Genomic DNA, 24,155 nt, shown 5'->3' on the forward strand with positions numbered 1-24,155 from the left:
AGGCAAACGTGCATTGCCACCCAACCCAGGACATCACAGGCTCTTGAGGAACGAGTGACTTTGTTTTTAAAACTTACTCAACAAAAGTCCGGCGTTTTTAATTTAGAAAGTTAATGAGATTAACAAACAGGTTTCCTCCCACCTGGCTTGTCTCTGGTTACATTGTGCAGAGGCAGCAGGGCTCTCTACCACAATTTTTTGCACAAGGAAATGGCTGGAACTGCATAGCTTTACCTACAGCTCTGTGGCAAGAGAGAGAACAGCTGCAGAGCTGCTGAGCCTCTTTCTAGTTATAGAAGGTGCTTCCATATATGTTATTCTAATGTGTTATTTTTAACTGTTTACCACTGAGCTGGAAACATGTTGCTGTTGTAGATTGCAATACCAAAGCAAAGTGTCTTTACATGTGAAATAGTTTCCTTTCATGGTAGTGCAAAGAAGCAGGGCTTACTGGAACAGTTTGTTGTTGCTGTTTTTTAATGAACAAAGAAGAAAAAAAAGAATTTTAGAGTAACACCATACAGAATTCCAGCAAAGAGTGATCTCAGATACTTCATTCTACTCCTCCATTCCAAAAACCTATGTTTTTTAAAGCAACTGTTTGGAAATAGAAAAGGCAGCTAGATGAAAGTAATGGCTATTTTTGTTTGTTTGTTTGTTTTTTTAAAATGTCTTGTTCCAAAGCTGAGCACAACTCAAAACTGCCAATGTCTTTTTAAAATGTTTGTCTGTAAATTGCATCTAGTGAGAAGGTCATGTTTTGTGCCCTGATGCTGAAAGCCAGCTTCCAGCTGTTTTCTTTCTTATGTTAATCCTTCTTATTTATTTTCCCTTTTTGAGGACAGGTGAGGGTGAGGTTTTGACAAGACTTTCATTGACTTTTTTTTTCTCCTTTACCAGTCCAGTGTTAAATATTTTGCCTACCTTCTCATCCTCCAATTTATTTTGATTTCTAGAGAATAGATGAAATAATGAAGAGAACAAGGAGGAGTGAAACACCAGAAATAAAGGTATGAAATTGTGTTTGGTTTCTGGATTTGTGTTGTCTTTATTTTAATAACTCACATATGAAAATTAAACCTGAGCGTTTTCCATTGTCATAGGTGTACTTAGGTTACATAGGTTAGGTCTGTTTACACCCAGCAAAGTTTGCTGCTGTGATATCTCTGCTTTGTACCAGCCAGTGAACGTAGTTACTAAGCTCTCCGTGTTAGGCCTACCAGGATTGTAGGTCTTGAGAACAAGGCAGTTGTTTCCAGCTAGGAAGTGATGGACAGTTAAGATTTCACTTACAGTGTAAGTTTTCTATTAAAAAACTATTCCTTCAGTTACTTCCACAGACTGTTTTCTTTTTGAAGTTAAAATATAAATAATAATAATAAAAAAACCTCTGCCTAACATTAAATGAAAAAAAATCCTCTACTGCTGTTGATGAACTTTGACCACCCTCTGGCCCTGAGCAATGCCATACATTTTGAGCACAGTTGGTTCCATGAAGTTTACACTATTTTGTCTAATATATTTGATTTATTCCCTGACTGCAGAAGGAAGAGCCAAAACTGGAGATACCATCAACTTTGAATGTGGAAAAGCAACCAAAAGCCCTTGTTCTTAACCAGCCAGGTAAAACTAACCATATTTTTCTTACCTGTTTTCATAACTAGTTCATTTCAGAGTTTTCCTCAGATAGAGCACTGTGCTCTTAGGTTTTCTCTGGAAAAGATTAGCTAGGTTTGTGTCAGCCACAAATATCAGACCCTGGAGACTGAATGAGAGTCTCAGTGAGAGACTTTGTTTTGCCATGTAAGCAGAAGAATGATTGTCCTCCATTTAGTACCTTACATAGCATTTCTATAAATGAGAAGTTCCAGTCTGCTAATTGGTTTGCCTGCCGCAACCTGCATTTGAGTTTTGTGGGTAGAATTTTCTTTGGCTCACAGTCAAGCTTGCAAGCTTTTTATAGCATTGTTCCAAGTCTCACTTGATGAAAATAAGATTTAATTTGACTTGATGAAAACAGCATATGTATTTTAAGCCTGAGTTAAATATATATATGTATATCTGCAGCATTTATCTATACCTTGGTTACTTCCCCAGGTTAAGGCTTTTAGTACATGACAAAAAAGATTATGTATACTCTTCCTGTTTCATTAAATTCAAAAGATTGGGCATAAAGCACAATTTTAGAGTGGAAAGGAGGATTTCAAGTATAATACAGTGAGTCAGAGATGAAACAGAGTCCCACTGCATTGTCAGTCTTCCTTTCTACTCTGTAATTTAAAAGCATTTGTGATGTTTGAAAAATGATTAAATAAAGATATCATTACTGTCATAATTTCTATCATTTTCTTATAGAAATCAATGGGCTGGCAACTTGCCTGAAAAGTAAAAGCTTAGAGAGTACTGCTTCTGTAGTACCTTCTCCAGATGTAGTTGCTAATGGACTGAAGTCAGTTCCAGGACTTGTTCAGCTGGAAGCTGTAGATGGGAAATCTAACAGCATGGAAGATTCAACAGATGAGGTTCAGTCTATGGATGTGAGGTACAGACAGTAACTACCAATAGAAATTGTGAAATTTATACTAGGCACATGCACTTTCCTGTTTCGTTTGCTGGTATTCCTTTACTTCTCCCCAACCTCACAATGTGGGGAACAATGTGGTGTTGGTGGTATGTTCCAAATCTGTTAAGATGCAGAGTGGTTGTTTTGGACACGAGCCTGAACTTCCTCTCACTTTCGTGTATTTAGGGGCAGGGGAACTTAAAAGTCTTCCTACTGTTCTTACTTACAGATTCTATACAAATTTATCCAAACCTTTCAGATAATTCTCAGAATCCAAAATGCCATACTGTGTGAAAGCAGCATCTGTAGATATTGTACAGATGTGGGTACTGCAGATATTGCTCAGATGCCACAGTTTATTTTTTGTTTGTTCCAAGACTGCACTGCTACGATGCACATGCTTTTCTCTTCAAGCTTGTCCCTACAAACAGAATAAAGGAAATTAGGCTCTAAAAATCGTGTTTAACTGGAACGGTCTATGAATACCAGTAAGTAATGTCCTAGGTATTAAACACTGTTGCATTTTGGTGGAAGGATTTGCAGGTAAGAAGGAAATTGGTGATTTAAGGCCGCTATGGGAAAGTTAGCTCAGAATTTTAAGTGTGGAATTTTTATTCTACATTTCTTGAATTAACAAGCCGAATTAACTTACTAACTTCTCACAGTGTGTAAGTATTTCAGTAAATATGCATAAATGCAGGACAGACCAAAAGTTCCTTTAGACCATTGTTCTGTTTCAAGGAGCATCAATGGGAAAAAGTGGTTGGTGAGGGAACCTGAATTTAGTGCATTCCAAAACGACACAGAAGTATTCTGTTATGGATATTGGAAGGTGGAAGTCCATCTTGCTCTGACTAATATCTGCTGATTGACCTATTTCCCATGAGTTTATCTAACTCCTTTTTCAACCTGCTGATATTATTTGCTTCCACAACCTCATCTGACAGCAGATTCTACAGCTCAGCCCCCCTGAGATAAATGATATTCTTTGATCTTTGTTAACCCCAATCTCTTTCTAGTATCACTGTGCACCACCAAGGTTCAGTGTTAATGCACAGTAGTTCGGAGTTGATGCGCAGTAGTTCTGCTCTCACCTCAGCCACGTGGTCATAGAAATTGTAGTGAAATTCTCCCTCTGACTTTCTTCTTCAAACTGAAACATCCTTGTCTTTATAGTCTCTGCAAAGCATCAGCTGGTTGCAGTGCTTCTTAAATTCTGGATTTCTGTGGCTGTTACAAAGTATGAAGAAATAGATTTTTTATTTAAATTGTGAAATGCATGGGCTGTAGGTATATGATTGCAGGTTCAGGATGGTAATTTGTAAGGTGCAGTTAAGTGTTTAGATAATGGAAGGGTGCAGATGCTGAGGGGAGTCAGTAAATTCAGTACAGTAAACTATTAGAAATGTGGGCTTTTAGGAAATGAATGTTCATGTCGCGGAGAAACCACAAATCTTAATTTTTAAGAAATACAGATTAAGTATGATCTTTCATTCTGAACAGAGTAATTTTTTTATCATTATTTTGCTTGATTTGGGACATATTCCAGGTAAAAAGCTCACTGCACTTAGCTCAAAGATAGGCAGTATTTCTTCAATGGTCAGAAGATTAATTTGTTGGTTAATGAAAATCTACACAGCTGTTATTCTGCATCTTCTTTTCATATATCTTTTTATAGCCCTGTTTCAAAAGAAGAACTTATCTCTATCCCTGAATATTCACCCATGAATGAACTCATGCCCGGTGTTTCTTTCGACCAAAATGGGACAAGCAATGCCAAGGCTCTTGAAGATCTCTTGGATTTCACAGGCCCAGCTACTTATTCTAAGACGTCCAGTGATACTATTAGCATTGATGACTGTAACAAAAACTTGATTGAGGGATTTAACAGTCCAGGACAGGAAAATACACTTAATTCAATCTGTTGACAACCTCGCTTTTCGGCAGAACAGATAAAGGTACAGTAGTGCGATAAATATCTTTAGATGTGATAAATCGTGTGATTACTCATGAGCTTCGCAGAATAATAAGCAGTTGTAAACAGCAGCTTTCTAATTCTTTTCACATATGATCTTAACTTGCATAGCTGACTTGATTTTCTTCTCTTGTTTCTTCAATTGACAGAGGTAGCAATCTGTGGAGGACGTATGTCTTTGTGACACTACTGGCGGTAAAACATGAAATTGTCACTTGAAAAAGCTTCTGCATTCCTGAACACTGGATTTCAAATAATCAGAGCCGAATAAAACTTTGTCTTCCCAGAGAATATGTTGACTAACTGGCTGCTTTTGGTGGAAAACAGTGATCTAGAACCTCGATGGTTTCAGGGAAGACTGAGTATGCATTAGAATTCGAGCTTTAGCTGCTAGCGAAGCACTTATTATTTTCTTTTAATTTAAAATGCATCTGAACACTTCACTGTGATTTTCCTTGTGCATTTAATTTCAAGATCATTCCTCCTTAATTTTATCATGCATCCATTTAGCCATCTTTTTATTGTAAATAGCGATGAAGTTTGCCTACAGTGCACTGAAAAGAAATACTACGCTGTACTTTGGTTCTGTGCCTATCTTCTTTTTTTGTTTTTAATAAGGAATTATTGGCAACTTTGATGCAGGCATATAATTCAAAGCTATAGCTGAAAAGGCTTAAAACTGGATAACTACTGCGAGTGAAAGAACCTTCTTACTGACTGCAGAGTGTGGAGTTACCTTGTAATGGTGATGTTGACAGTTTTAGTCACTGGTGGCACTTACTGGTTAATATTAATAGTCCTGGAGTGATTATGAATTATGTGTTTAAAAACATACCTGTGTAACACCTGTAAACAATGCAGGCACAATGCTGAGTATAATCCCTAATATATTATAGTATAACTGTAGTAGATGCAAGTGAGTATGTCGGGGGGTCAGGTAACACGATAACCTTTGGAGATGCAGACACTTGGTTAATACCAGCAGGCTTTCTGTCACGTGCAGAAGTGTTTTGTCTTCCTTACAGGCTCAACAAAACAAGATACAGTCGGCAGCAAAATAACATATGAAAGTTGCAGCAGAAATACAAAGGCTGGGAGACACACAGCAAGCACTGCTAGCCTACTTAATATCCTATAAGCATCTGTATGGGAAAATCCACATCGAGCTGTATCATGTGTAAGACATTACGTGCCATACAGTGGTAACTTTATTTCTGTTGGTAACCTACGATAACTATATGCTAGATGATGTGCTGCTTTGAGGACACTTTTCTCCAGCTCCTTATAAAAATAAATTATAAATACTGCTCTCTTTGGAAACTAACAACAAAAAAAGAAGTGAAAACTGGGCTTGTTTGGTTATTTTTCTTTTTACACATAGGGGAGTTCCAAGTGTATCTTGAGCTCAGTTGTAGACCCATTCTTGTGCTCCTTGAAGCCAGCAATGGGGAAGTAACCAATAGAATCATGTGCAATGTATAAAGAAAGCATTCCTACAGCAATCTGGCTGTTTATATTGGTGTACTTCAGAAAAAGTAATTTCTTTTGACTGTGCAGTAAGCTGTAGCATGGTACCGTGTCTTCCAATTTAGTCCTACATTTATTTCTTAAATAAAAAACCAACAAAACAAAACCAAACTGTTTGTTTTGCTGTGGTGCATTGTGTTTGACAAATGTCACATGATATTTTATTATGGTGTCATTGTATAACATGTAGATTTCTTTATTTGCATGACATGTATAGCATGTACAAAGGTGAAATACATTTTCATTTATGAATCTAACTGTTGTTTCTTAGCTTTTTTTGCTCCTAGTAAGACAGATTTAAAAGCAGCTATGCGTTAATCTATTCTGAGATGTTTTCTGAAAAAATGAGCGATAGTGAATGAATGAGTGGTTTTCAGTGCCTTAAAATATTTCACGTCGCTTCCTTTGCCGTGCACTGATTTGCTTTCTGAGGTCTTGTCAATACATAGAAGAAATGTAGACCATCAGCAGAAGAGCTGTAAGCTGAGGGCTTCCAATCAGTGGCATCTTAAATGCTATTGGGGCTTGCAGCCTCAGCTTCAGCTCTCTGGGCTATTACGTGGGAAGGCAAATGAGAAAGAGAACTTGGGATCCGTGGATATTGGATGCTGTTCTACTGGGTGTGTGAGGTCTGTTCTGTAAGGGTGTTTGTACATCTATGTTCTTTTCAAGCTAAATGCACATACCAGTAGCTTAGAGCTGCTATTTATAGTCTACTGAAACGTTGGGAAAAACCTTTGGCAAATACATTTTTTTAAATCATAACTTTTGAAAATTTAAAATTATATCCAGACTGTTTTTATTTTTAAAGTATATTAATATTTTCCGTTATAACAATTCATCTTGCTCTTATCAGCTCTGAAATCACTCGTGACCTGTCCACTCAACTATTTACTAAGCTTAAAGGAAACGAGGTAAGTCAGTATTTGTAAAGACCTTGCATTGTTTCCTTTTACATTTGCTTTCATGTGTAGCCTTAAAAAATTGGTTGAATATCTGAAGCAAGTGCTGTTTGTTGAGGGATTCATTCACTTCCACTTTTTGTTTTAGATGATACAACTTCTCTGCATCAGTACAAATGTTTGCTGTTGTGATTCAGCTCTGCCCAGAGCTTCGTTTTTCATTTAGCAGTGGTCCTGAAACTGGTGAATGATTGCTTAGGATTCACACACATCCCTGGTGGAGTTTTTCTGCAGTCAAGCATTTGTGTATCACACTGTGAGAAGAAGCAAGAAAACAAACTGGAGCCACAATCCTTAAGTGGATTTTTATAAGTGGGTGAAAGGATTTTTTTTTTTTTTCCAGGTTACTTTTAGCAGGTGAACTGCAGACCAGGCGTGAGGGAATGACTGAAGCAGAACTCAGACTAAAACACGAGAACTGCATTACTTCAAAAAGTTAGCTTAGCAGGTAACATTTGCTAGTAATACATAGTGCTAATGCAGCACAATGGACTGATGCAAATGCAGCTGCCTTAAGCACCAAGAAGAATCTGACACTGCTACCATCTTTTCCCAGATCTATTTTCAATCACTAGAATAACTATTAGCAAGTTTCTAATGCACAAATAAATAATACATGCGAGATAATGGGGCATCGTGGTAACTGATTAGGATCAGCAATTTCCTTGGAGTTGCTCTGGGAAGTGACACCCATAGCTTGTCTCAGGCCTTGCAAAGGCCTCAAGCAGCACCCCTGGCTTCCAAGCACCTTCATTTCCAAACAGACCAGCATCAGCAATGGGTGGATCTAGACCCTGAGGCTGCATTTTCATCTAGAGAGATAAAGGACCAGGAAAGGAGATCATCTGCTCTCCTGTGATTGCACAGATTGTGCTATTGCTGATATAGACTGCTGCTCTGCCTGGCAGAGGCAGATCTTTCCCATCACTTCAAAAAGTGACTCCCTGCTCATTAGCTCCCAGCCTCATTAGCTATAGCATACATCTCATTCAAGTGACCGGCTGCTCCAGCTGCCCCTGTCACCACCAGGCATTGTCCAGATGCTCCTTGAACACTGCCCGCTGCCCTGGGCAGCCTGTTCCAGTGCAGAAACACTAAGAGAAAAGATGCTTAGGCTCTTAAAATAATTAACTAAACTACAAGAAAATGGTTTATTGACTACATGAATAATTTTTGGCTCTTGTTCTTGCCTCAGTTACCACGTTTGTTCTGCATTTGATGGCACTGAAGTACAATAACACATTTGATAGTACTTCTAATGGTTCAAGACCAAAGTAGTAATTTTCTAAAATTCTAGAGGGCTGTGTGGGTACCTGAACGCTGCAATTCGCAGGATCAAAATAAACACTCTGGAAATTGGTGTGTGATGTTCACTCAGAAGCTTCACTGAAATAGAGGTGTATATTAATAATGATCACACATGCTTTTTCAGACTAACTTCTCTCTTCAAATACAGACGGCAACGTTTTTGGAAATATCAGTATGATACATGCAGAGCTATGGGGGCTTAAAACCAATAAATTCTATGGAGTTGCTCATAATTTTCCCAGAGTGAGGGATTCAGTCAAACAACAGCTTTCATGCTTTCCTTTTTCTCCCTTTTCTTGACTTAAACCTCTTACCAATTCAAATACTTAAACCCTGCTGGATGGAGTTTGATGTTGCAGTTCCTTGGCAAAGAGCGCCTGCACCATTGCTGGCAGAGAAAGAATAAATCTGAGGGTTTTGGAGATGGAGTATCTGCAGTAATGTATCTGAGGCAGCAACAAAGTGCTGTTATAAGTGATGAAGCCATACAGTCCTGGTCAGAATTGGACAGACTTCCCTGGGTGAAGGCTGCATCGGTATTTCTTTCCTTATAGCTTGAAAGTTGCACTTGTAGCCTCAGTTTGGACGAGGTTAGTTTACGCTTTTGTGTTTGGGCAGTGTTGATGAAAGTGGGATCTTCTATTACCTGCATCTGTGTCGCATGCTTGGATTAATTTGTATGCAGAGACTGTTTTCACTGCTCTGTTGCAAAAACCCAACCCCACTGACAGAGGCCGTATGCCTAGCAGCAATGGCACGGCTTCGGCAGGTTGTGACAGGACAGCCACGATAAGCTTATACGTAAAACACGCAGGCATCTGTACGTCAGGAGATTGCAGGCTTGCTAAAGGACTCTTTAAAGCTTAATTTGGTAATGCTATCAGAGTCTATACATGCTCCATCCATCAGCCTCTCACCTTCTCTCGGATTTTAATTAAATGATTACTTTATAGCTTTCCTTAAATTTCATAGCTAAATAATGTGGGACTTATTACCTCAATTGTAGAGCGAGCTGTTATCTGTTGCTCTGATCCTTGATTGAGAAAATAGCACTGTTCTATAGAATGCTGTTCAACAGAGCTCTTAGGACTTTTTTATTATTATTATGGTTCACCATTCTCCCTTGTCTGGATGAGGTTTTTCAGATTTAAAGTTATTTTGACAGGTAACCTCAGGAGTTGATCTAAGCATTGAGTGTCTCGTGGTTTTATAATGAGAAACAGCTAACACTGCTTCACTGGGGGCTCAGAGGTTTAGCTAATTGTGTTCTACTGAGTGACAGAAATACTTTCTTTTTGTATTAAAAGCAGAAGCTGTGTTATGTGTCTGCAAAGACTTAAGCAGCTCACTCCTGTTTCAAGACAGCAGATGTGATTTGTGGTTTAGCAAAAACATTTTGATACAGTGCAAGAAAAAAGGGAATGGTTGTGCAAAGGGGTAGGGGTGGATGAGAAGTGAAAAAGCAAACATGAATGTGAAACTCCTCTAAAAGCAGAGATCAAAGTTAATGAAGCTACACAAGTCTTATCAGCAAGTGTAATAAACTAGTGAAGTACAAATGAAACATCTCCCTATGAGGAATTGAGAGAGTGGCTGATAAAACTATCATTACCCTTAGACAGCAGTTCCTTGTGATGGCTCTGCCTGCCACAGAATCATTAAGGTTGGAAAAGACCACTAAGATGATCCAGTCCAACCCCCAGACCATCACACCATACCCACTAACCAGGTCCCTCAGTGCCACATCCACACAGTTCTTGAACACCTCCAGTGACACCACCCCCTCCCTGGGCAGCCTGTGCCTCACCACTCTTTTTGAGAAGATATTTTTCATGCTATCCAATCTGAACCTCCCGTGGTGCAGCTTGAAGTCATAGCCTCTCATCCTAGATGTCAGCAATGAGCTGCTCTCACCACTCTGATTTGCTTTCTCCTTCAGATACTACCATCTGCAGGCTCAGTCTAGACACACAAAATTAGTTGTGTGTGGTAACCATGCTGACCCACTCCCTGCGAAGAACTTCTAATTTCATTTATGTAGTTCACTTTGGTGGAGAAGGTATGTAGAGTAGTGGTGAGCCTGGCAGAACCAGAAAGTCTGTGCTTCTGGATATGGCCTTGTTGGGATCATGGAACTTTTATTTCCTTTTATTTTTAAAGTAATTTAACATGGTTCAGTATAGTCTAGCTCCAATAGTAATGTTTGATGTAGAAAGCAAAATGCTTGCTTGAAAGATAAATAAGATCCATCTGCTATCTCATATCAGTTTCTGTCTGAATTCTAGCTTACTTCCATCCATAATTTCCAAGTATTTAGCATGCAAACCACAGCCATGCTGTTTCCAAAGGGAATGTTTACTAAATCAAACATTAAAGGGATATGAAAGCTATTTTCTATTCTAATGATACATAATTAGAAAAAAAACAACATGAAAATAAATTAAAATAATTAGTCTTAATAAGAAGTAATTCTCAAGCCTTGTGCAATAGCATAGTCTTCACACTTCAGAGATGGAGAATAATGATGCTGGGGAACTACTGACAGGCACTGGTTTTAGTATTAATTTAATTTGTAATGTTTGTTTAACTTCATGTTTTCTTAGACTACGTGGTCCCAGCAGAGAGACCCTGGTGGATACACACCTGATGTTACCCATCATAAGTGTGTGTTGACTCCAGAGCATCTGAGCAGAATTGAGCGAAATATGAGGTGTCGGTTAGTGTGTGTGACGTGTAAGTTTATCACACGCAGACAGAGGTGGGTTGGCTGTACTTATTCCTTTGAACGACTGTTGCTTCAAGTGAGGCATCTGCTTACTTCTAAGTTTCAGGGCAGTAGTTGCCTCCCTACTCATAGGAAACAGGCAAACCATTGCACCAGCTGCAGCTAGGAATAAGACCAAATCCTTTTCTGCTAATCCAATTTTCCTGGTCTCACTTTCTCCAGTCTCAATTTCCCTGGCTGGTTCAGCCTCACCTTGAGCACTGTATGCAGTTTTGGACATCACAAGAAGGACATAAAACTATTAGAGTGTCCAAAGGATGGCTACAAAGATGTTGAAGGGTCTGGAGGACAGGATGTATGAGGAGTGGCTGAGGCCCCTGTGTTTGCTCAGCGCAGAGCAGAGGAGCTGAGGGGAGGCCTGATGGCGCCTGCAGCTCCTCACAGGGAGCGGAGGGGCAGCGCTGAGCTCTGCTCTGTGTGACAGCGACAGGGCCCGAGGGAACGGCATGGAGCTGTGTCAGGGGAGGGGCAGCTGGGGGTCAGGGAAAGGGGCTGCACCACAGGGCGGTGGGCACAGAACGGGATGCACAGGGCTGTGGGCACGGCCCTGAGTGCCGGAGTTCAAGGAGTGTCTGGACAGTGCTCTCAGACGTTGGGTTTGGTTTTGGTGGTGCTGAGTGGAGCCAGGGGTTGGACTCCATGATCCTTGTGGGTCCCTTCCAGCTGGGGATGTTCTATGTTCTAGGATTCTAAGACCCTCCCTGAGCTCCTATTAACAACATTACCAACAGGCAAAGAAGCAGGAGGCATTGGTTTTAGCAGCTTGTAACTGTACTTCTGTATCAAACAGTTCAGTAGGTCTTCTGCAATCCCTTTTAATTGAGAAGGCTACTAGTTTTAAAAAGTTCTATATGCTTTTCACATGAGATTTTCCAAGCTTTTTTGGTGAAGATACAGGAATTATTTTGTATGAGAATCGCATTGCACAGAATCACAAGGGTTGGAAGGGACCTCAAGAGATCGAGTCCATTCTCCTGCTAAAGCAGGTAGGTATCCAGACAGGTCTTGAATATCTCCGCAGAAGGAGACTCCACAGCCTCTCTGTGCAACCTGTTCCAGTGCTTCATCATCCTTACTGTAAAGAAGTTCTTCCACATGTTAGTATGGAACTTCCTATGTTCAAGTTTGGGGCCATTACTCCTTGTCCAATCTCTGCACACCACTGAGAAGAACCTGGCCTTATCCATTTGCCTCTCACACCTCCCTTTAGATATTTATAAACATTTGTCAGATCCTCTCAGCTTTCTTTTCCCCAGGCTGAACAGTCCCAGGTTACTTAGTCTTTCCTCATACGGGAGATACTCCAGGCTCTTAATCATCTTTGTGGCCCTCTGGACTCCTACGAGATCTCTGTCTTTTTTAACTGGGAAGACACAGTAGTCTAAATGTGGCCTCACCAGGGCAAAGTAGATGGGAGGATCACCTCCCTCAACCTGCTGGCTATGCTCTTTTTAATGCCCCAGGATCCCACTGACCTTCTTGGCCACAAGGGCACACCTCTGTCTCACGGCCAACCTGCTGTCCACAACGACCTCCAGGTCCTTCTCTACAGAGGTCCTCTCCAGCAAGTCATCTCCTATCCTTGTGTTTGAGTGGGTGAATAAAGGACTGAAGCTGTAAAGGTATCCCTCAGTCCCAAGAGCAGTAATTCTGCCAAGGTGAAGATGTCTGCTAAAGGTTCTGGCCCTTTAAGGGGCTGGCAGGAAGATGTCAGCCAGATGCCAAAAGTTGATGGATTGTGAAAGTCAGCAGTCCACACTGGGAACATGTGGGAATTGGGACCACTTCTCTGAGCTACATCTAATCAGGAGCTTATAGAGAGGAAGTAATGTCTTTACCTAGAGAAGACAAACATCTAACTTCACACTGCTGGGCTGTGGTTTGATGTTAAACATGGTACCTTGGCTGAGCTGGATCAGAAATGTCAGGAGGACATAACAAAGAGTACTGACTCTGGCCTTGTTTCATTTTTAAAAATGTTGACAAGCTGACTTGGTTTTGGTGAGCTCTGCAGCAGATCAGATGTCACCTGCCTGTGCAGTGGTAACGAGGCTGTATCACGTATCATTCACCTTCCTGCAGCTCGTGTGAAAACAAAAAAACATCAGCCCTGTGCCTAGAATGAGGCTAATGTGTGTGTCCGTGCCTGATCTCAATGGTACTCACAGCCTTCAACCAATAGCCTCAGATGCTGAACAGCATAAAGTAGATAAAGTTGCTATTTCGTTTTACATGTTGTTTTGTACTGTGTTAAATCCATTTTTGTACTTTCCAATCACAGAAGTTATTGCATTTTGAAAAGCTTCCTTGTATGCCAGCGTGTGCACTCCCTCCAACACCAAACATGTTTGGCCAGCCGTTGACCAACATAAGGGGTGTATCCTGACAGCCTAGGAAGGGGAGTGCTCATCTTGCTGGGCTCGACTGCATCTCTGGAGAAGCAGAGAGCTGGACACGCACTTGGGCACTGCAAGAAGCAGAGAGAAGTGAAGGTTGTAAGTTAGGGTAGTATGGTTAGGTTGTAGTGGGACTCGATGATCTTTAAGGTCAATATCTAAAGGGAACCTACAAACAGGAGGGGAATCAACTCTTTGAAAGGGTAGATAACTGCAGGACAAGGGAAAATGGTTTTAAGTTGAGGGAGGAAAGATTTAAATTGGATGTCAGGTGGAAGTTCTTTACAGAGAGAGTGGTGAGATGCTGGAACAGGCTGCCCAGAGAGGTTGTGGAGGTGTTCAAGTCCAGATTGGATGAGGCCCTGGGCAGCCTGGTCTAGTATTAAATGTGGAGGTTGGTGGCCCTGCATGTGGCAGGGGGGTTGGAGATTCATGATCCTTGAAGTCCCTTCTAACCCTGGCTATTCTGTGATTCTGTGATTAAGGTCTTTTCCAACCTGAGCAATTCTATAATTCTATAGGCGCAGGATGCATCTGGATCGAGCCTTGCAGTAAGCAACAAGCAAGCCATGGCCATGACACCTCCATGCCTGTGCATCTAGACTTCGTCAACCCGGGGTCCTGCGGCCCCGACACAGGAGCCAATATGGCTCCACGACCTTTGTCACGGAGCCTGGGCCTTGTGAGGCCTCGGTGAGCTTCCAGGCAACAGAGCCGTGCCCGAGGGCAAATCGATCAGCGGAGCGGCCACAAGAGGAGGAGAGGGGAGAACGAGGCGGAGCATCGCCCGCCCCATCCCGTCCCGTCCCTCCCCTTCCGGGCCGCCCGCCCTTTCTCTCCGCCGCGCCCGTGGGGAGCAACTGCGGCCGGCGCTGCCGCCGGGACCCGCCCCGCTTCCTCGTCGGGCACCTGCTCGGGGCGGAGCGGCGGCGGCGGCGGCCGGAGGAGCGGCGGCAGGAGGCCGAGGTGGCGGCGGCGGCTCCGGAGGCGGCTCTGCGGGCGGTGAGTGCGGCGGGGCCTGGGCAGGCCCGGCAGGGTGGCGAGGGCCGGGCCGGGCGCTGTGCGATGTCAGTGCCACTATCGGGTCTGGCCCGCGCCGAGGGGGGGACAAAACTGCGGCCGTTCCGCGGGACGGCCTGGCCTCGAGGCAGCCGCGAGGGGGAGAAGCGTTGGCGTCCGTCCGTCCGGTGGCGGCGGCGCGGTGTGAAGGGGACGAGAGGTCAGCGGGCATCGCTGCGCTGGCGGCTGCGCGGCCCGCACTGTGCCTGCCCTCCTCCCCGGCCGCGAGTGTATTTGCCCGCATAACCGCGTGTGATGCACGGCAACGTCCCCGGGCCGAGCGCCTCACCCCAGAGCTCGGGTTGGGCCGAAGGAAGGTGAACTGATAGCGGTCTGACCGATGCCGTGCTGCGTTTCGTGGTTATTCATCCTCATCTGAAGCTGCGGCACGCCGGTAGGTTGGAGGGGAGCAACCGCGGCGGTTACGGTGTCTGCATTGCTCACCGCTGTCCTGAGTCACTTCTAAATGTAGCTTAGGTCCCCAAGGATTTAAAACAAAGGTTGCTCGGATTGCAGGGAGATTCTCCTTACCTGGCATGTTTGTGGCCTTGAGGAGAGACAGAGCCTGTCATCAAAGTTTGGCCAAGTGTGAGAGGCTCCAGGAATTGCATAGGGGGAGCAGAAGGAGGGCAGAGGTGTGGAAAGGTGCTGGTGGTAGGAGCTGGGCTGTGGTGGTCTGAGATCTGGGGCTGGGCACAGGGAGGTGGAGGATGTGATGACTAAGGTTTTCCCCCTCGTTTTCATCTTTTCACTCTGTAGGACTGCTAGGATTTTTTTAGGTATTAATTTAATATTGGTGTTGATGAGGTGAGCTGTATTAATTAATCTCCCTTAGTGGCACACCCTGTTGTACTGATAAACAGCTGTCTTAGCAAGTGTCCGTGTATTCTACTCCTCCACATCTGCTGCTAGCAAAATAACTGGTATTTCTGCCAGGACTTTTGTAAGAGCGCTCGCACCAACTTTCCTTCCACCTATGGTGTAATGAGATGGGCCTTGTGGGCGTTCACCTGTCGGGAAGCAACACAGGCTGAGTTCTCTTTCTGTCCTGAGTGGAAGCGGGCTCTGCAGGGAAGGAGGAAACATCCTGAGAGCCTTCCAGAAGGGCTGGTCTCGCTGGTGAGCACAGCTCTGGTTGTCCAGGTTCTTGGCAGCAGTAGCTGTGTGTGATGTTGCTGATTCTACAAGGCTTTTGAGTAAATAAGGCATTTCTTTCACTTTCTGCTTTTGTGACTTAAGATTAAACGGCAGGCATCTCTGTTACTACAGTTGAGGCCTGTTGGATGGCATTCAGTAGGCAGGAAGTTGTGTGGTTTTTCTGTTTTGTTTTTCTTAGGCTTAAATATTAAGACAACGAAGGCATAAATTTTTAACGTGCTTCTGACATCTCCTTAGGACTCAATAGAGAGAACTGGCTGGGGATATTATGGTGAAATTTAAGGCTCTGTAATAGATATATGTTAAAGACCTCTCATTCAGTGTGTCATAGAAAAGGCTAGTCAATACATTCCAGCTGCCTGCCTTGGGCAGGGCTGCCCCCCACCAGCTCAGCTGCCCAGGGCCCCATCCAACCTGGCCTTGAGTGCCTCCAGGGATGGAGCACCACAGGTTCTGTGGGGCAGCTGTGCCAGCGCCTCACCGCCTCTGAGTAAAGAATTTGCTTGTCATATCTAATCTAAACTTGCTTCCTTTTATTTTAAAGCTATCATCCTTTGTCCTATCACTGTGCTCCCTGATGGAGAGTCAGTCCCCATTTTTTCCTGTAGGCCCCTCTAGGTACTGGAAGGCTGCAATGAAGTCTCCCTAGAGATTTATCTTTTCCAGGCTGTATAAGCTAAGCTTGTATCCTTAGGAGCAGTGCTTCTCTGGATCTGCTCCACGAGCTCCAGGTTCTCCTGGTACTGGGACCACAGAGCTGAACATGGTACTCTGGGTAGGGTCCCGTGAGAGCAAAGTAGAAGAGGACAGTCACTTATTATGACCGGCTGACCCTGATTCTTTTGAGACTGACATAAGTAATTTAGTATGTGATACAGGCTTACTCTGGTCAGTCTCTTCCAAGTTCACATTGTAATCTATTTTTCTACAAAGGTAAGGCATTGCCTGCTAATTAGTGCCATTAAATGGGTTAGTTTTAAATGAGAGCATGTTGAGCTTAAGTTACACGCCTCAGTAGATTAGCTTAGGTATTTTTACTCTTTTGTTCAAACTCACAGGGGCAAGGAAATACTTTCTGGGTACCTCAAAAAATTACATACACCAAACAAGTGTATCAGTAAGAAGAATACACTAAAGGTATGACTGTACTTCCTTTAGTAGGTCTTCATCCTGCTGTGAGTGTAAGGGGAATCACAGAACATCCCAAGTTGAAAGAGTTCTATAAGGATCATGGAGTCCAACCCTGGCTCCGCACAGCACCACCCAAAATCAAACCCAATGTAACACTGTCCTTGAACTCCGCCACTCGGGGCTGTGCCCACCGCCCTGTGGTGCAGACCCTTTTTCTGACCCCCAGCTGCCCCTCCCCTGACACAGCTCCATGCCGTTCCCTCGGGCCCTGTCGCTGTCACACAGAGCAGAGCTCAGCGCTGCCCCTCCGCTCCCTGTAGGAGCTGCAGGCGCCATCAGGCCTCCCCTCAGCTCCTCTGCTCTGCGCTGAGCAAACACAGGGGCCTCAGCGCTCCTCACATACGCTTTGCCCTCCAGACCCTTCATTATCATTTTTGTGGGATAAAAGCTGGAAAGAGAGAAGAAAAATATTTCAATGCTGCAGTGACTGAGCTAGTGGGAGACTGGAGCCATGCTAACTGGGAGGGGAGCTGGCAGGATGAGAGATCTGAGTGGGCTTTGCAGGGGTTGTGGCTTGGCAGTGCAACGTGCTTGGTGTGACTGCTGACTGGTGGTGCTGGTTCCTGCTATCTCAGAATTCCTTTCTCTGAGCTGCTTTGCCACAGGTGCTTTTGAGGGTGGTATGGATTGGCTAAGGAAACTTGGTTAAGATAACATGGTGCTAAGATAAGTCAAGCCATAACCTTGGACATGTGAAAGATTCTTTGAGAAGAACAAAAGCCCAGGAGGATGTTTCTGTAATTTCACAAGAGCGCTCATCAGATACGAGAGCAGTGAGGAAACTGCAGATGGATTTCAAATCTAGGTCTTTGTCCCACCCTGTTCCCTGGTTATGTTTTGCCTAGTAAGAAGGCAGTGACTACGTCACACTTCACTGACACAGATTGAGTGCACCAAAACAATTTATTAAACGTATTCTGAGCAAGCTGTTGCAGATATGATCTACAATCACGTGTATTCTAAGCAACCAATGTGTTATAACTAATCGGTATTTGAGTTGGGGAGGCCAATATTAGGGTAGGTAAGGGTAAATTGGGATGGGTAAGGTTGCACAAATTCTGTTAGGGTAAAAAGGGCTATATAGCCTGTCTTGTCAGTGCATCTGTTGTGAGATGGATACTGACGGGCAGCGAGTTGTGGGGTATGAGCATGAATACTGGGGAGGTCTCGGTCTAGCTGAGGGGAGATCCAAAGGCTATCTTCCAGTGTCCTGATTTTATATGCTTTATACATGTGGTTCACCATGATAAGCAATGGGAAACAAAGTGTTATGAAGTATGCAAACTAAGATATGGGCAGGGGTATAAAAAACACATGATCTTGCAGAGAAGCAGAGGAACTTCCTTTGGTTCCTTAAGACCTTGTTTTCAATTCCCAAAAACGTGAGGGATTGTTTATATGTTAATCTTCACTCGATTCTATGGGCTCTGTGTTTTTGGCAAAGGTGCTACATTCTTCTTTCCTTGACAACTTCTGGTTGTAGCTCAGGCCCTTGGCATGAGTGTTGGGCATAGGTGAAGTGGGTAGAGATGGCTGGAGGTGAGTGGAGTGACAGAGGCGTAGCTACAGTCTCACTTGACCTGACCTGCACAGCTAGGGGTACTTTGGCCATAGGATGGTTACTGGGCCTGTGCTTCATTCTGTTCTCCAGCCTTGCAGGACCTCTCCCTTTTTTCAGTAGACTATGCTTGGGTCATACTCCATAGTCTTTTGCATAGATTTGTTATCTCTTTGTTGCCTGTGAAAAGAAACGGTTTAGAAATCCCTCAGCTAAGTTTCATTGCCTCAACAGTGTGTGTCCTTGAATTCAGTAGCTGCTCTAGCTCATAGCTTGCAAAGCTGTCATGTGTGCTGCCCAGAGGGAGTGTGTCAGGAGTTAGTCTTAGGGCTGGCAGAGCCGTCAGTCAACGCTGGATGCCTCTCTGACAGCCATCAGTCAGTTGGAGCCCTTTCCGCCTCTTCTAGGAGGTTCATGTTGCTGTGTCCCCATGCTGCTGGCTCTAGACACAGAAGGTCTGCAGTGAGGAGTGTGAGGCAAGATGGTTGAGGCCCAACTCATGGTATCCTGCATTTAGCCCCAGCAGGGCTTGTAGCCATGCATCAGCGTGCAAACTGGGAGCTGGGATTTGGAGGTTGAAGGTGTTGAATAGAAAAATGAGGGGAAGATGAGTGCTGATGTGACCCAGCATAGTGCTGGCAGTCTCTGCTTGTGATGATAGTGTCCAAGCCAGTCTGGGAAGCACTAAGCTAAAGGTCACGTGAAGACTCACAGCAGTTCAGAAAGGTTCTGGCTGGTTTGCTGGAAGATGTGAGTCTGTTCTTATGCTCTTTCTGAGACATTTTCAGTTAGAGGCAAGATTTGTGTATATCTGCTGGCTTTATTAAGCAGAGTCATGCTTCAGGAAACAGGGTTGTATGTCATGGTTCAGCTCCATGTTCGAGACTCCTTTCTGAGCAGCGATGTCAAGGGAATTTGTTCCTTGTTTGTGTTCCTTGAAGATCAAGCAATGCTTATGTCCTGCTCAGGCAATAGCTGGGAACACACATGACAAGCTTTGACTTAGCTATTTTAACTTATCTGTTAGAAAAGTTGCCAGTCCTATGCTTCTTGTTTGAGGGTAAACAGCCTTCTCTGTTGCTTTAAAATCTTTGAATTGTCTGGATTGCAGCTGAGAATTTGATTTGAGTGTATTTCTGTCTGACGATTGGCTGTGGTGGTGCTGACAATCAGTTTCTGGTTTCTCTTTCTTGATAGGCCCTAGAGCACTACATGGCATGCTCTGGCATGTTCCTTGCTGTTCCTTGTTGATGCCAGCCTACAAGAGAGCCACATGAAAAGCTTGCAGCTGCTTATTTCCTTTTAGAGGAGGGTGAAAGAATAGTGAACTAGGTGGCTTTTTCAGTGAGGGTCAACATCTGTCTTTGTGACTGCTGTGTGACCCAACTTAGGAAATATTTGCTTAGCCCTTCCTCTTGTATGATGTTTGCAGTAGAGGCAGTTGCAGTGACAGTCTGGCAGTCCTTACAGTGGGATAAGAAATGCCTCCCTTCTCCACAGGGGAAATGACAATTTAAGTGGCGAACGCTTACTCCTCTGGAATTGTCCTTAGTTTAAGCTTAGGGTTTCTCCTACCATCTGTAGGAGTATTGTAGATGATGGAAAGTACCCCAGAAAGACACATAAAGCAGTTGATGATTTATGGCCTGTTTACAAACAGTTAACTACTTCTACTCCATCTGTGTCCTATCTGTAAGATTTTAGCTGTTTGGGGTCCACTGATGTTGGGACTATTTGCATTAGCAAGAACTCTGGTTCCATTCAGCTGGATGGTTGTAGTCTCTTGTGTGTTTTTGTGCGTGTTTCTTGCTGGAGGAAATCAAAGAGGTTGAAGGCTAGTTTAATTCAGAAAAGCAAGCTCTTAAAAGTCAATGATCTTACTGAAAGACTGTGTATTCTAGTTGATGTGCCCCAAACAATTTCTGGTCATTCCCAAATTATTTCTTCTCCAGATACATTTTTCATTTTGTTACTAGAAACTTCAAGAAAGCTCTGGTTTCCATAGTGTAGAATCAGAGGAGAGCTGGAAGCAGGCAGTTTCTCCTTAGAGAGACATTGCCCGATTTCCATTCCAGAAGTCAAGGCAAAGAAAAGAACTGCCTAAACACAGTTACTGATAACTCCTGCAATGAGTCACTTATTGTTGTAATGCAGTGAATGCGAGGAGCACGATGAACCTAGTAATATTACTTCTTAGTTACAAACATTCTTGCACACTTCAGTAGTGGTGATGTCACATAAAGTACAATGAGAGAAGTTGGTGAAATGCAGAATCCAGAGTACAGCAGGTCCTGGTGTCTCTGGTACTCAAGATGAGCTGATCTTTAGGAGGCATCTGGTTTGCTCGCTTGGGAACTGCAAGGTCTCTGCTTCTTTCAAATCATTCTGCAGTAGAAAGGCTTAGTGCCTTATGGCAGACTTTCTTTTGATTTGGAACTGTATTGCTGATCTCGGATAGAGGATTTAAACCTGAGTTTAGCAGCGTGCTTAGAAATTTTGTGTAGGTGAATTCACGACTCTGGTATTACAGTGGGAATTTTGTTTGGCATTGAGTGTTTCCTGCCTTCGTATGCTTCATGTGTTGCATCTTTAAATTGGCTGTGAGTGAATCTCTTAGTTCTGGGTCGCTTTTTAGGAGGTGCATTAAGACAAGTGAATGCTTTCTTCTACTAGGGAGTGGAAGTGACAGTAATCCTGTTTCTCCTAAGATGAGGTCTTGAGAATACCATTACATTCCTTCTTGTGCTTTTAGTGCAATTGTTTAGCTGGTCTGGAAAGAATAAGTCATGTTTGGGTATGGAAGTTCAGATTCTAGCTTGGTTGCTGTGTGGCATTGCATCAGGATCTAAATGATGGTTTTGGTGGGGTTTAGTGGCACTCTGTGTTTTTAGTTTTTATCTATTTTTAAAATGAAGAATAAAGTTCATAACTGAAGGGAGGATAGAAAACAAGAATTTGAATGGCATGTGACTGCTTCACATTAAAGCTTATAAGAAGAGAGAATAAGTAATGAATCTTCAGAGCTTGTGATATATTGATCTCTTGAAATGTTCACAGGAGCAGTTTTCTCATGTTTCTGACATACTGTTTGATTTGATAGGGTGCGTCCTTACTTGTGAGATGTAGGAAATAATTGCAGCCACACCATTATTTATTTTTGAAAAATACTTACTGTGAGTACTGGTGTTAGAATACCTTATTTAACTTTGGCCAGTAGAATCTTTCAGTGAACAAAGGGCCTAAATTGAAGCCATACAGTCCTCAGATGCAAGTCTTTGAGATCTGGGAGGTAATGCGTAGCTTTGTGTCTGGAAGCTCAAGGAACAAACTGTGTGTGCCATCTTGGGGTACTTCTTTCTTGCTTCACTGTCACTAGCAACAGTTCTTAAAGCTTTACGTCTTGCCTCATAGATTCATTGCAGGGCAGGTACTCTGATAGAACGTGCAACTTCTGAGATCTAGAATTGTGCTGTTACTACGTCTGGCAAATAGTAGTTCAGTTAGATTACAATCCAACTTAATGACTAGGAAGTGAACATTTTTGGAATTAGCCTGAAATGTGGCAGATTATACTGAAATGTAGCAGATTATATACATGGTTTCCTAGCATCCATCTGTGGTGGTAGGTATTAGAGGCATGCTGTATGTTCTCAAAGATAGTGCTGTTTTATCCATGATAGAATCGTACAACAACAAGATATAGCAAGGGGTAATATCTGACCAAGTAGTATGATGTGGGACTAGAGAGAACATGTGTAGGCATGGCCCTGCATGTTTTTTGTGAGTCTTAAAGCTTGCTGGTTTGGCTTTTTTTGGTTCTGTTTTTTTTTCCTCCCCCCCCTTCTTTCCTTTCAATTTCAGTTGATTGGGTAAAAGGTTTAATTATGAAATAAAGATCTGAGTGCCTTGAAGTATCAAAAAGTCTATAGGTGGCTTTTCTGGAGCAGTTTTCTTTCTTCGTGTGGGCCTGGGAACAAGTTTGTATGGTAAAAAACAGAGTATGAAAGAACACTGATCTGTACGCGTTCTTCTAGTTTCCAGTTTCAAGTGGCTGGTTGTTCATTAATTTCAGAGCTGTTGATAGTTCTCTTTTTGCCTCTATTTAATAATTTCGGGCTTTTACAGCATCTTGTGGTAATTAGGAGCTGTAGGCTTGGGTATGTGGTTCAAATTCCAACTTCTAACCGGTTACCTGATAATTTTACTCTGTTTTACTCCTCGTGTTTGCTGAATAATGAATAACTGTTCCATTCTTATTTACCAGTCACATTACTGGTGAGCTTGTATGTCCTTTCTTTACTTGTTTACCAAGCGTTTAGTACCTTTTCTTGAAGAGCATCAAGAAAGATAGACTTGACAGATCTCTTTCTGATGCTCCTGTACCTTTTTATGAGAAGGGATGCCCAAAACTGCTTCCAGGATTCAAGAGCAATCTGTCTAGGTAGTGGGTTATTAGCAAGTGAAGTACAGAAATGTATCTTTTGTAGATAGTTTCATTTGGATGAAATGTGGCAATACAAATGTTTACATTGGATGGAGCAGTAAAAGCTTACAGGAGGTCTGTATTGATGTAAAAATGTTGGTGTGTTTATTACAAATGTGAAGCTCAGCATATGAAATGATGCAATGAAAACAAGTACTTGTAAACTTCATTTTAAAACTAGCTCACTGTCCCCTCTCCATCATCTGTAGCATTCAGTGCCTCCTGAGGCACTCCTCTACAGCATTTTTATATTCCTGTGTATTGCTTGAGATTAATAGTTTAAAGCAGAATTAAATTATAGGATGTGGGAGAGAGAGATGAGGAATAGCCAGATATTTATATCCTTTACAACGAAAATAAACTGTGTTCTAAGATCAGCAATTAGGATAAAAGTTACTTGCTTTAAGACAAGAACTGGTAGTGAAAGTAAAACTTGTTTAAGAAATATGCCACACCTCAACTTTAATGCATCTAATGCTATTCTAGTTAAATATGTGACCCTGTTGCAAACTGTAATGAATTCTTTTGTCATACCAGTAAACTGTATCATTTTTACAGCTTCAAGAACTTCATATAAACACATGAGAGAAGATGACAAGATCTAGATCGAGATCACCACGATGGAAGCAAAGGTAAATGCTTTATCTGTAACCGTGTGTTCTGAAATGTAGTTCTGAAGAAAGATTTATAACGAAGTCTTCAAACATAGCAGTTAATGGACATAGTTTCTTTTGCCAAAGATGCATTTTTAAAGAATCCTAATTTGTTTTTCAAACTTAGTTTCTGTAACATTTTTTTTCCACATCATAATTTTGTTACTAACTTTTTTAAAATGGGAAAGATTAAGCTTTCGTTCTTGCTAAGAACCTTGTTAGGCTTGAATATTTTGGGAATTGAAATTGCCTGAAATACCAAACTCAGTACTCAAGTACTGAGCCAGTTAAACTTATTTTTATTCCAACTTTACCTGATGTCTGTAGCTTGCTTATGTTTTGCCTCTTGGTCTTGGATCATCAAGGAAGTTTATTGAATAACACAAGCATAATTTTAGAGAGATCCTACCTGCTTCATACTATACTGATGATTGGGAATGTCCTTTGAGTGGAGAACAGGGGGAAATGCCTGAGCTCTCATAAAAATGTTGAGCCCTAACTGAAACAGTCAAATAAATTTTGCATGGCAGTATATGT

General features: G+C 42.6%; 2 protein-coding genes across 14 annotated transcripts in view; both read left to right on the forward strand.

Moving 5' to 3' along the window:
- MAP7D2 (MAP7 domain containing 2) overlaps positions 1-6,322 on the forward strand; it is a 77,846-nt gene extending 71,524 nt beyond the window's left edge. For both annotated transcript variants that reach the window (XM_085211040.1, XM_085211046.1), the window contains exons 13-17: positions 957-1,010; positions 1,545-1,623; positions 2,356-2,542; positions 4,242-4,521; positions 4,688-6,322. In XM_085211040.1, the coding sequence (XP_085067166.1) occupies positions 957-1,010; positions 1,545-1,623; positions 2,356-2,542; positions 4,242-4,491 (570 nt within the window). In that variant the 3' untranslated portion in view covers positions 4,492-4,521; positions 4,688-6,322. The remainder of the gene's footprint in view (positions 1-956; positions 1,011-1,544; positions 1,624-2,355; positions 2,543-4,241; positions 4,522-4,687) is intronic.
- A 7,994-nt stretch (positions 6,323-14,316) lies between these two features.
- Positions 14,317-24,155, forward strand: part of BCLAF3 (BCLAF1 and THRAP3 family member 3) — a 32,686-nt gene continuing 22,847 nt past the window's right edge. For all 12 annotated transcript variants that reach the window (XM_085211064.1, XM_085211112.1, XM_085211097.1 and 9 more), the window contains exons 1-2: positions 14,317-14,518; positions 23,524-23,597. In XM_085211064.1, coding sequence (XP_085067190.1) covers positions 23,557-23,597 — 41 coding nt within the window. In that variant the 5' untranslated portion in view covers positions 14,317-14,518; positions 23,524-23,556. The remainder of the gene's footprint in view (positions 14,519-23,523; positions 23,598-24,155) is intronic.

The sequence above is a fragment of the Meleagris gallopavo genome, chromosome 1 (assembly GCF_905368555.1).
Source record: "Meleagris gallopavo chromosome 1, MGAL_WU_HG_1.1, whole genome shotgun sequence".
Lineage (NCBI taxonomy): Eukaryota > Metazoa > Chordata > Aves > Galliformes > Phasianidae > Meleagris > Meleagris gallopavo.